This window comes from Diaporthe amygdali, assembly GCF_026229845.1.
Source record: "Diaporthe amygdali strain CAA958 chromosome Unknown NODE_45_length_313557_cov_64_577745, whole genome shotgun sequence".
NCBI lineage: Eukaryota > Fungi > Ascomycota > Sordariomycetes > Diaporthales > Diaporthaceae > Diaporthe > Diaporthe amygdali.
The window spans coordinates 289,412-301,424 of NW_026517065.1; the positions used below are offsets into that span (position 1 = coordinate 289,412).

The following is a 12,013-nucleotide window of genomic DNA, read 5'->3' on the forward strand; positions in this document are numbered from 1 at the left end:
CCTGAGTTGATGGAGAGAGTCAATTTTGCCGACATGTCTGCCCAGTGTGACCGAGAGGATGCCTGTCGCAGAAAGGATGAGCGTTGAGGGGGAAAGGCAATGAGCTCTTGATGTCGTACTGCTTCGGGTGGCCGCACACATGTGATTGGGCCACGTCGTGATGCAAAGGTGCATGCTTCTGCCACCAGTCGGAAGCACCTTGCGACAAATGGTGTATTAACAAGCTCCAAAAGCGTCCCGAGGATCTTTCTCCAGCTAGCGCCCTTCCGTAACGCTGCCTCGCGACGTATTTGAGACCCGGACCTCCCTGCTGGTCCTTCGTTCTCCATTCTCATCCGTAGTAGTTCTCCTTCAAGACTCGCGAGAACCTCCAGCTGCCCAACCCCATCCCCAGTTTGGCCATGGCTTATTCGCCAGGCCGGGCTTTTACTTGCAATGACGAGGCTAATTCGACCCTTGCCGATATCAGCTCCTCTAAAGAATGGGTCACCTCTTATTCCGACCTTGCCATGTCCAAAACGACTTCGTCGACGGACACATTTGCTGTTGGTTGGGCGGATGACGCAACAATCAATCCAGCACTGCTGACTCAACGCTATGTCTCAAGCGACATTTCCGCCTACGGCGCACACTTGCAGCAACCTTGAGGTGCTGGCATGTTGTCACCGCCCGTCTCAGGCACACCCGACGCCATTGAGACCGTGGAAAATACGGCGTGTGATCATTTCGAGCGAGGAAGAGTGGTAGACTCGGGTTGCCCTATTCCATCAGCACCTCTCTTGGTCGGAAGATCTAAAGCCCGCGTACTGTGCACTTGGAAGGGATGTGACCATCGAGAACCCGACGGCGATGAGATGAAGTGAGTTGATTTTGGCGCCCGCCCAGCGATTTATGTTGCTCAAACTTTGTTTTAGGAAACATGCCGCCACTCACCGACGCTGTCCCAAAGAGGACTGCAGTTGGGCTGAAGCTCGGGATCAGAAGGACAAGACGCGTCACGTTTGGTATAAACACAAACCATGGGCTGAGAGAAACAAATACCCCCCCATGGGTGCCCAGTGCGATGAGTGCCCCGCGGTCTTCGCGCGCAAGGATGGTGTGAGTCGTCATAAGAAGGAGGTGCACGGTGCTATCAAACGTGTCAGGAAGTCAGGGTGCTGAAGAACTCAAGACTCGGACTGAAGTGATTGGGATGTTCATTGGCTCACCTTGGATGACAGTGATTCTAAGCAGAAGGAGTGTAGTCGGTCGGCTGAAAATTGACGCGCAATTTTCGAATAAAGCTATACCACTTTGTGGAACTGTCTTGACATCTTCTCGCTATTCCTAATGATATCGGTATCACCCTATCACTAACTCCCAGCCATCCGGAAACATAATGACTGCCCTGAGCCCGTGCAGCGCTCAGATAGCAACTCCACCTCTTAAACCTATTTGCTTGCCAATAAAGAGGAGCATCTGTGACAATTATTGTGAAGATAGGGGTTGGCTTGGGTGTTTCAGCACCAATAAAATGTCCCATATTGGGGCCATTTGAGTCGCCGTTGAAAGAGAAACATCAGCCCCGACTGTGGGAAAGCCCGAGCGCAGGAGAGGCCCGAATGCAAGAGATGGGCCAGGCCTTGGACCTGAGCGGCGCGTATAAATCTCTGTCTACCTTTAACTGCTGAACTATTCAAGTTGGCAATACCCTAGTTTCTCAACATGCATCCTGTAGGAATTTTCGGCAGTAATACCGCCGCCAAGTATGAATCGACATCCTAATTCCAGCCTCTAGAGCTTGATAATGTAGATACTCCTATGAGTATTGATTTTCAGCCCTGTAGAGACACCAACAAATACACCAGAACCCACGGACTATCAAAATTATAGAAACTGGGTACAGGTACGACCTATAGTGGGTGTCCACTAATAGGCTCTAATTGGAAAATTCTAGGGCTTCTGATTCACTGAGCAGAGTGTCAACTAATTCAATTACATCCATTGAACCTTTTGGTGTAATGCAATGGGTTAAAATGGATTTCGGAGCAGAATTCGGCCGAGATTTTCTCCTCAGGTCCCCTTATTTCCCCCCTCCCCCCTTAATCCATTTAAATCAATTTAATTATATCCACTAGATAGTTTAATGGAATGAAATTGATCATAAATAAATTTCAGTGGAATCGAATTGATTTCAGTGGAGTGAGTTGACATTCTGTCATTGAGGAATTGTAGACGTGGTGGCAAGTAGGCTTGTAAGGCCTATAGTGGGCAAAATCGTTTGTATTCGAATGCTGTGAGAGGGACACTTGGGGCCTTCCTCACATATCTTCCGACATCTTCTGTATCAAATAGATATTAAGTTAAAGGGGGATATAGAGCCTTCTTCAGCACAATGGACGACCAGAGCAACACCAAGGGCGACCTCGCCCAGCTCTTGCTCTGGTCCGAGAAGCGCTGGGTGTTTGACGGCGATTGGGAAGGTATGAAAGAATACGGAGACGGGAATCCTGTGTGGGAGCAATTGGACGAGGGGACGCGACACAGCAAAGGTCAATTATCAATGCGGAAGTACAGCACCTCTGTCCTGTTCAAGCTGAGGAAGGACACACAGAATCATCTTCCCTTCCCAGCGGAGACCGAATGGGTACTTCTCTTCACCGACATCACTGTTGCCAAGTCCTATCACGATCGCGGTATCGACAGAGCGATGGTCAGGATGGCCCTCTCGGGGACCCTCTCGCTCGCCCAGAGCGTACGCCGGCCCTTCGTGGTAATCGTCGAGCCAGGGTATGCGCAGTTCAAGCACCTTTTCATCAGCGACTCTCGTGCATTCGTAGCACGGTGCGGGTCCATGTGGAATCACTGGCCTGTTGTGCAGAGTATCACAGCCAGGCAAGAGCAACTCCGGCTTGACATGAGGTTTCAGAAGCTCGAGGAACCCGATCACAATCGTGACCTGTCGAACTTATTCTTGCGACAGGATTGGTGCCGAGTTGTTGTCGCTTCGGATTAAATTATCGCAGCATATCATGTGAGTCTGACTTGTCTGACTTGTGTCTACAAGCCGCGCATTGATACGGTGTCTGAACAAGTACTGTTCTCACACGCCACAGAGATATCTGCACGCAGATGCCGGCCGATATACAATGCCATGTGGAACGCGTCATCAAGTCGAAATTTGATGATTATTGGCAAGCTCACCGTTCTCCTCCCCGAGACGGGGGTACCAAAAAATCTCATGAAGCCTCAGTAGTCGAAAAGCACTATATCAAGCACCCCGATCGGATTCTAGGCAACCTGGAGGACAGAGCATGCCATGTTATAGAGGACGGCCATTATGTAAATGCCATCGATCATGGTTCGGTCGCCTTGGACCACAAAGATAGAGAGAAGCGTGTAGAGTATGACAGCCACCTCGACCAGGTCACCGCGGTTCTGGTCCGGCTAGAGCAGCTGCCCACCCGGTTTGAGGCCTGTGCTCTTCTGCGGAGCGCTCCAGCTCCCAGTCTCTCTCCCCCACTAGCAAAGGAGGGCGGTCTTAATAAGAACGTTTTGGAGAAGCCAGAGCTTCTTCTCCAGAGCGTGGATCAGTTCTTAGATGGTCTTTTTAGTCTAGTGAGGATAGTGATGTAAAACCATACCCTTGTCCGTATCCTGTTCAATTTATACGATGCTAATGGGAAGCATGTAGACACATCACTACTCTTGCACTAATAGCAGGCTACTCGAGGCTATTCATGTCACTCTTCACCAAAGTTCGGCTCCTCCATATCCAAGCTTCCGCGTCAAACGGCTTAAGATTGATCGACGCTCTGGGAAGGGTAGGCGTCCTACCATATGGCTGTGGGCGAACTTGGAGTGTGAGTTTCAGCATTTCATGCTCTCTCCGGTGCAAGTAGAAATTAATACAGGATGAGATATACTAACTAATATTCCCCTCCACAGACCGTCCAGAAAACCCTAGAGGTCTGGTTTAAAGGCTGCCCGGGCCAAAACCTGGTCCACAAGGGTATGTACTGCCTGGGGGACCCGCGGGAGCCTAACAGATTCTTCACTGAGGAAGCATGGTCCTATTACGTTCAAAATGGCGCCACGATACAGATGCGAATGGTATTTGACAGATGTGTAGCTTGCGGGAGCAGGCTAATCTATGAAGTTTCAACACAGACGGCTGTTTGGTAGGTTCTATCAGCCTTTCATCAGCGGTATACCGGTCGGCATGGTGGTATCTTTCAAAGAAGGAATATTGGAAATATGTTAACTTAATTGTATCAAAGCAAGGCCTGCCATGATCGATTCTCAGCAATTACCCGCTCGTTCTGCTGTGGACCGAAGACGTTCCATTCACCCGTCGACGGGTCCTAGGATAGTATCACCATGCAGAAATTATCGGCTGCGAGTAGGGAGACCGAAGTGGAGACCTCAACTGGAAGGGAGCCGCTCCTTGCAGCATTGCTTTAATTGCGGGCTTTAAAGCACATTGCATACTACGGGCCCTCGCTGTGCCCTGTATCCGTGTTGAGAGGCTACCAGGTTCCTGAGCTGGGCTCGGCGTGCAGATGTTCGTACTGTCGGTATGCTGCGGACTTCCATAGTTTGTATTGCCTCAACACGGCGGCAATTGGTCAACCAGATTGCGCATTCCACAAAAAGGCCATTCGGAGGACTATTCTTATGCAATTTGTATGCCTGGATCAATATAGTCATCCTGGCCAGTACTAGAGGGATGGTGCAAGCTGGGTAGTTCAGATATATCGGATGATTGGTCACTTACTACCCTCATCCCTTCCTCTTCCGGAGTCAAGACGCATTCCGTGTGCTTACACAATCTTTCACCGAATCATGTTTATAAGTTGCAGTATCCCTTTTTGAAGTCACTTAGCATTCTAGGTCAACATCTGTGAGTGAAATCGTCCACAGCAAATTGCAATCAAAATACGCCTACAGCAGTTTTCGGCCACATCCTCTGTCCAACCCCTGGATCTGTGCGAGAAGTGACGGTCCGATTCCATGTAATAAAATCCACAAGAACTTCTCACACTGCTTGATACATGTGTACAATGGGCAGGACTTGCTCCGAAACTCAGAAACGAGGCACAAATTAGATGAGAGGCAATTTACAGGTGGGGCTAACCCAAGATTCGAAAGAGCAGGATGTTCGGAATCTTCAGCAGTCATAAAATCGAAGCCCATGAGCAGTAGTTGCAGTTGAACCTTCGTCAGCGTAGGCAGTGGAGTGCTTGTCATGCATTCTACACTTAAAAATGTCTAGTGCCAATTCTTCTGAGTGACGTACTGAGAGCGAAAATTCCTTCCGACGACGTTCGACCTTCAGCTCTCCCGTGATCAATACGATGGCCAACTTACAGATGGATGTTCCAGGCCCTCAGTCTTGTTCCCGGCGAAACACTGGTGATGATTTCAGACACTACCACACTCACAAGTCCTTTGGCTTCGAGAGAGCCAGAGCACCACATACAAGTTTACAGTTGTCCTCTGGTGATACGTTCGACCTGGTTGAACATCACCAGGCTCAGAAGCGGGCAGATCTCAGCTGCAGGCAATTCAAGCTGAAATTAGAAGGCTGGCTTCGTGCAACATCATAGGGCAATTTGGCGGGACGAGCCTTGACTGCAAGGAAACATGGATCCAAAAAGATCTCGCAGATGATGGCAATGTCGTCTTTGCTCCCCCCCCCCCTCCCCCACTAGGGGCTGCCACTTCACGTGTCTCGCCTCTTCAGTTTCACCCTTTCCACTCGCACCTTTGAAAATTGCACGTTCCCAAGGGTATATTGCGTTCATCCCATCTCAGTAGCGTCTCTCGCAAGATACATCTTTATTATAAAAGTCTTATTGTTCATGCCAAGAATATCGTCTTCGGCATGCCCAATTCTACTCATCTCATTCACAGGGTATTCCCGACCTCCTGTGTACTTGAAGACCGCTCGTCAGAGCTTGCACCGTTCACGATGCAGAAGCCGATCTCGGAAAATCCCCCTATAGAACCTGTTCACGCCACTTCACTCGGATGTCGCGGAGAAAGGCCTCTAAGCTACTACTTGATGGACGGACCGCGGCCCTGAGGCGAGGAGTGGCGTGCGATCGGAAAGCTGTTGATGATGGGTCGGGCAAAGCACGTTCTCGGATATGGGCTTTGGGTGGCAGGGCTTACCATGGCTTCATCTTTCGCTCTCAATCTGCTCGACCTAGCGTGGGATATTGCAGAGAAGAGTGTTTACTGTACAACATGAAATTCGTTTTCGGGTCGAGGTCGAGAGAGACGCGTCAGTTGGCCATCAAGGTACTCATTTATCTCAGACGAGGCCTTTATGCGGTGATGCCTAAATAGGCCAGGACAGCGGTGTGAATCCAGTGAGATTGATCAGATATTTAGAACGGACGCACTGTTCAGAAGGCACGCACTTTGCATGCAGCAAGTTAGACGAAGTCTCTGTCTGAAGGGTGTGATGCAATTGTGTTTTCACCTCTACGGGCATGGGCATCTGATGATGGATTGGGCACCAGATGATCGTGACCGGACACCACTTAGTATTGCACATATGCGGCGGCTTTTTGACCCCGGTGTCCTTGGAGATGCCCGCTCTACATACGTGCACGGCGCACCAGATACGTAGAGATGTAGTCACTCATAAGTAACCATAATCTAGCCAGGTGTACTAGCAAGCTACAGCAGTCCTCTGCCTGTTTTACTTTGATGTAGTGAGTACATATCTGTATTTATTGCTTGTTCTGTCCTCTCGCAACACGTCAGGCAGGGTGCGCGGAGAATTCGCAAATGTGTCTCACGCCAAGTGGTGGATGTCGTACCGAATAACCAGGCCCACTTACACGCTCCGCGGTGGCTGGATCGCAGGGCGTCTGTTTGTACCTGGTATGTATGCATTATACGCACCAATGATGACGTGGTAGAAGTGTTGGCAGTCGCGTGGTCGGTCGCCTGCAGTCAACAAATAAATTAATTGGAAGGTATCAAAGGTATCAAGACTCAATACAGTAACGCAACGTTGGTATCATGTATCCCAGAAGCAGCCGGCCTACGGAGTTTGAGTCGCTCCACTCTTCAAGTACTCCTTTCCCTGTACCTATGTAGCTACCAGGTAGGTCCAAGCTCATGCGCTAGGGCCAGCCAGCAGAGCTTGTTTTAACTTTATACTTTTCCACTTCCTTCGCCGTGACGCTGTCAACTTCTCCAAGGAACCTCTTCTTGGATCATTATTCTCAGAATTTAGTCCTCCGGGCCGGGTGATGTCTGTCATCATCATGTTCGTGTACTCTTTTCCTCTTCCGCAATTCCTCTATCGCCATGGCGTTCACCAATCGTGCCGCGATTTCGGCTTCCGTTTCTTTTAACTCATCCTGAGTAAACTCGACCTGACCCATAGACGACCTCCGGGATGGCGAATTACCCAAAGGAGATTGTGAATGGAAATCGGAACGAGCAGAGTCAAGAAACTCTCTGGCAAAAATGACGTTCTCCGCTGATAATCGACCGACAACGCAGTATATCTTCTTGGTGTTTCTCCCATCCGGATCATCGTGAGTGAACCGGTAGCTGACCAATACGCGTTCGCCCTCTACGGCCTGGTCTCCGCAAAGCCTTTTTGCATATTCCACATCGATGATGTTGTTATCCTTTTCGGCATCGATTCGCGCCAGTAGGTTGAGAGGCGCGGCGTTGGGCACGGCGGTTGAGACGAAAAAGACATCAAAATTGGACTCTTGCGACTATAAATGTCAATAGAGAGGTTCTGGACCTGGATGTCAATAATTGTGTCAACCTACCAGAGAATGCAAGCGCAGATCGCACAACATGGGAGAGCCTGGGTCGTAACCGCTGTCTGACTGGTTGCTATGGTGTGGAACAGATGTTCCCGTCGCGTTGATTGACGGTGCAGCAGCAGCGCCGGTTTGGAACTTTCCATGTTGTCTTTGGTGGTCTCTCAAGAGCTCGCGGAGCGCCTGGTGGGATGCACGGCGGATCCATTCATCGGAGATCTTGTCCAGGCCGCCTTCATTGGTGAGATGATCGATGAACTCGTCGGTCGATCGGAAAAGAAGGCCTTGTCTCTCTGCTATCTTGAGCCTGGCTGTGAGGATTTGTTTCACGAGTTTGTCCGTCGAATCTTCTTCTCTTGAAGCCGACATGGAGGTGTGGCAGTACTCATGTACGTCGGTCGCGACATCGAGGGCCGATGCGACCGTTCTTGTGCGCCTGTCGCCGGGGGCGCAAAGGGTATGTTGGGACGGTGGGATGTTCAATAAAGTCCAAGCAATCTTTAGGCTTGCTCAAAAAGCATTAAATGCTGAAAAGGTCGTCTGGCAATCGGTGCGAAAACCAGCCAGCAACCAGTCGTGGAGGCTCTGGTAGAGAGAAATGCTGGGATGCGCTCAGGTTGCGGGGGGTGGGCGGCCTTTTCTTGGCTGCGGCGCTGCTTCCATGACTGGGCGGGCATCCGACTGGGGCTGCATTCCGCTGGGTCACTGCCGCTGTCACTCACTGTGGCTAGCTGCCTATGGCCGTGATTCAACTGAAAATAGGTAGGCAAAGCGCTGGCGGTGGCAAGAATCTCGTGGGAAGGGAGGAGGAAAAACACATGTCGTTCAAAATAACTGTTCTACAGATCCTCAATTAATGGAGGCCCCGAGTCATTTCTTGCCTCTTCCTGGACAGACAGCACTTCCCTGCGGGAATACACAGAACTCAGTCATTTCCAAGACAACACACTCCGAGATCATCCAATTTAAAACAGCTGCCATGTCACCACTTCGACCTCACCGCGTCGCGATCGATGATACGTCGCTGTGGCAACTTCATGATGCGGTTGCTTGGGACTGACTGCGACCTGGTCTGCTTTCGCCGCAAGTCGCCATGGCGGTCACTGCCAGGCCGACTTTGCGCATTACGATCTTTCGAATTGACCGAACGCCGCGAAAAGAGAACACTTGCACCATGCTTTTGCGCCCAAGACTTCCCAAGAATGACATCTGGTGCGCGAAAAGCGGCTGCATGCACCTGAAATTCGCCTGGGAAAGTCTTTCCCGTACGAGACAGTCGGCAGTCCACCTTTACGCACCCTTTACTTTCCAATCGGATACCATCTGGAACTCGGTAGGTCACAGGGCATTCGCTTGGCTCAACGACGTTGTTCGAGTCCCGAAGCAACTTCTCTGAAATCCAGTCGTCCGACGAATCCCAGTATACATCAGCCGATATGCCCGAGCGCCAGTCTTTCCCCAGATAGAGACAAATCTGTGTCGACTCTCTCTCCGCTTCGTCCTCGTATTCGTCGTCCTCGTCAGTGACGGCCTGCACATTCTCCGTCCTGGGCATTATCTCGACCACACTGGAAACTGTGTCCGGAATGTTGGCCGAGGTTCTCCCAAAGCCATGGGTAGGGGCTGGTGGCAAGCTATGCGCCAGGCTGGGGGCGCCGATCGGAAAAGAGGGGTGAGGGTGATTGGCGAGAAAGCACTTGCAGTAAGGACTGCTGGCAAGACAGTGGGCCATCATTGCCTGTGTGCATAGGTGGAATTGAGGAGCTGATGCCTGGGAACTGGAGGCGTTCTACAACTGTCAATTTCAGACAGTACCTTGGGACAGACAAGCTCTTGAACTCACATGAGTTGCAACCCCAAGTAAGAGGTCCAACATCGTGTTTGGAACTTGGTTGGGGGTTGTCGAGCGTGGCGTGGCCATCAGACTCGCCAGCGGCAGAGATGATAACTGACCAGCGGCATGCTCGTTACCAGGCTCTGCGCCGGGTTGCAGACTCTTGAACTTTTTCCACTTTTTGTACTCGATCCACTTCTCATGGTCGGCATTTATCGGAATTTGAGAGACCGTGTAGCCCTGAGCAAGCACCCTATCGCGCTGATGGTCGAGTTCCTCGAATGTTGCGATATCGTCTGGCGTCAACTTCATTTTGACCAACTGTGCTAATTGGAAATCAGGGTCCGTATGCGCGAGTGGGAAATGTCCTGGTCCAGCACGGGGGACTTGAAATCATCTTTCCGGACCGCTCAGGAGCTCAGAGCCTCATCGGGGTCGGTCCTGAATCCAGGTCCATGACGGCACGCGTCATGTGTCCGCAAAGGTGTGCAACCACCATCTTCGGCTCCAAGGGGCAGTGAGAGAATGGCTGTGGTATCTGGGGCTGTGAGAGCCGGCCTTTGTTTCAATTCATGGTAAGCCTGTCCAAGGATGCATTTTGCAGTCACGCTAACTTATGGCTGCTGGTGTCTAAGTGGATCGAGGGGACAGGCCCTCGGTGGCAGTGAACAGCCATTGCAGCCATTGGAGCATGGGCCTGTTGGAGTGGCCTAGTCACCAGCAAGCATTCCATCCGCACCCACTGTTTCTGTATCCGCACCCTCTTCGGGCATATATTTCCAACTTGGAACTGATTTATAAAGACCCTCATCGCAAAAGCTTGAATGCAGCCAGAGGACTTCACTGCAGACAGCTTAGAGCTAAGAATTCTGTTCTCATATTGCAACTACTGGGAGGATTTCTGACGGTACGTCTTCTCGACCGACGTCGACTGTCCCGAACGGGTGGTCGACTGTGTTCCAGCGTCGGTTGGCGGAGCGGGCGGTGGGTTGGCGCGCCTTCTCCTCTCCAACATGTTCGCCTGTTCCTCCATTCTCCTCCTTTCAAAGTCAATCTGTTGTTGCTCATCGACCTTGGTAAACGATTATTATTGTCTGGAAACTACTAACTGTTCCAGGGCCAAGGGCAACGTACCTACCTGTACCCTCGACTGCAGAGTCAATAGCTGGGGCGTTGGTTCCTGATCCATGAAAACCCCAGGATACTTCCTGGTGAATTCCTCTCCAACCAGCATTTCGATGGGCGCCTTTTCAGGAGCGATAGAGAATCGTTCTGTTCCTTGGTGCGAGCCCTTTCCCACCCAAGACACGTCGACATATTTGTCGGAGGAAAACTTCTCACCAGTGAGAGTTATGCCGGTGATCGTAGGGCCGCGTTTGGCATTCAGTCCAAATCGTTTAATCTGTACGTTCGAGATCCAGTTGTTTGCCGAGCCGCTGTCTTCGATGACCCGCACCTTGTCCGTGCCCTCGTCTGTCGTGACATAGCACCACTTGACTCTGATTCCTCGAAGGAGTCTTCCCATCTGGACAAACATTGTCAGGATCATACGAGAATCAGTGTGGGGGGGGGGGGGGTCGTAATGCCCTCCTACTACCTGCTCGTCCGAACACTGCTGGTCTCCTGACAATTTCTCCCTCAATGCGTCCTTTTCTGCCGGACTCAACTTGTTCCAGTCTTCGTGGGCATTGTCAATGTACACACCGCCGAACATCCAAGCAAGGTACTCAACCCTTAGCTTCTGCCGGTCCTCTTCGGCATACTCGTGAGGCGCCGGATCAGCAGGCTTAGATGATGCTGCCTTGTGTCCATCATTCTTATGGACCCCTCCAAAAGTCCAGGCAAGGCTTCTGGCCCGTTCTTCCATCCGATTGTCCTCCCGAGCCTTTTTGATCTGCTCAGCTGTGAGACTGGACTCCATTTCGAATGTTACAACAGTGGCGGAGCAGTAATGTCCGAAATAGTCCTGTGGTTTCTGAGGATCAGAGTTTGTAATGGACGCAGAGGCGCGCCTGAGGCTATCAGGAGAGTGAGTGCCATGCTTTTGAGCTGTGAGACTCAGACCGGTCTCAAAAGAGCCACACAAATCGTGTCCGAGGTCCTCCACCAAATCCCATTCCTGGTCCGCCGCATGGTCGGATGAAGCACCCATTTCAGCAAGCTCGCATGGGTCGCCAACCAAAAACGGAGAACACAATCGTGAGGCGTTTCGGTTGTAACTATTGATAACAATGTGTGCTGTCACTGGTTCGACTGAAGCCCCCCACTCGGGAGTAGTAGAGGTATACTCGGGAATGCAAGTGTTCGATATTGCAGTGAAAGTGGTGGTGAGCTGGTGACACGCACTTCAGACCTGCCATGCTGATCAAGGGCCTTTGTACCAATCGCTTCTGCACTC

The 12,013-nt window shown here is 51.1% G+C and overlaps 2 protein-coding genes across 2 annotated transcripts; both read right to left on the reverse strand.

Annotated features, from left to right (window-relative positions):
- Positions 1-7,223: 7,223 nt before the first annotated feature.
- Positions 7,224-9,927, reverse strand: J7T55_007837 (uncharacterized protein; the record flags this gene model as incomplete). Its single annotated transcript, XM_053134524.1, has 4 exons — positions 7,224-7,730; positions 7,788-8,217; positions 8,768-9,570; positions 9,625-9,927. 4 exons carry the CDS (start codon positions 9,925-9,927, stop codon positions 7,224-7,226), a joined length of 2,043 nt encoding a protein of 680 aa, XP_052987808.1.
- A 574-nt stretch (positions 9,928-10,501) lies between these two features.
- J7T55_007838 (uncharacterized protein) lies at positions 10,502-11,767 on the reverse strand (the record flags this gene model as incomplete). The annotated part of the gene is made up of 2 exons (XM_053134526.1): positions 10,502-10,687; positions 10,754-11,767. The coding sequence occupies 2 exons, from the start codon at positions 11,765-11,767 to the stop codon at positions 10,502-10,504; spliced, it is 1,200 nt and encodes a 399-aa protein (XP_052987809.1).
- Between the last annotated feature and the right edge of the window lie 246 nt (positions 11,768-12,013).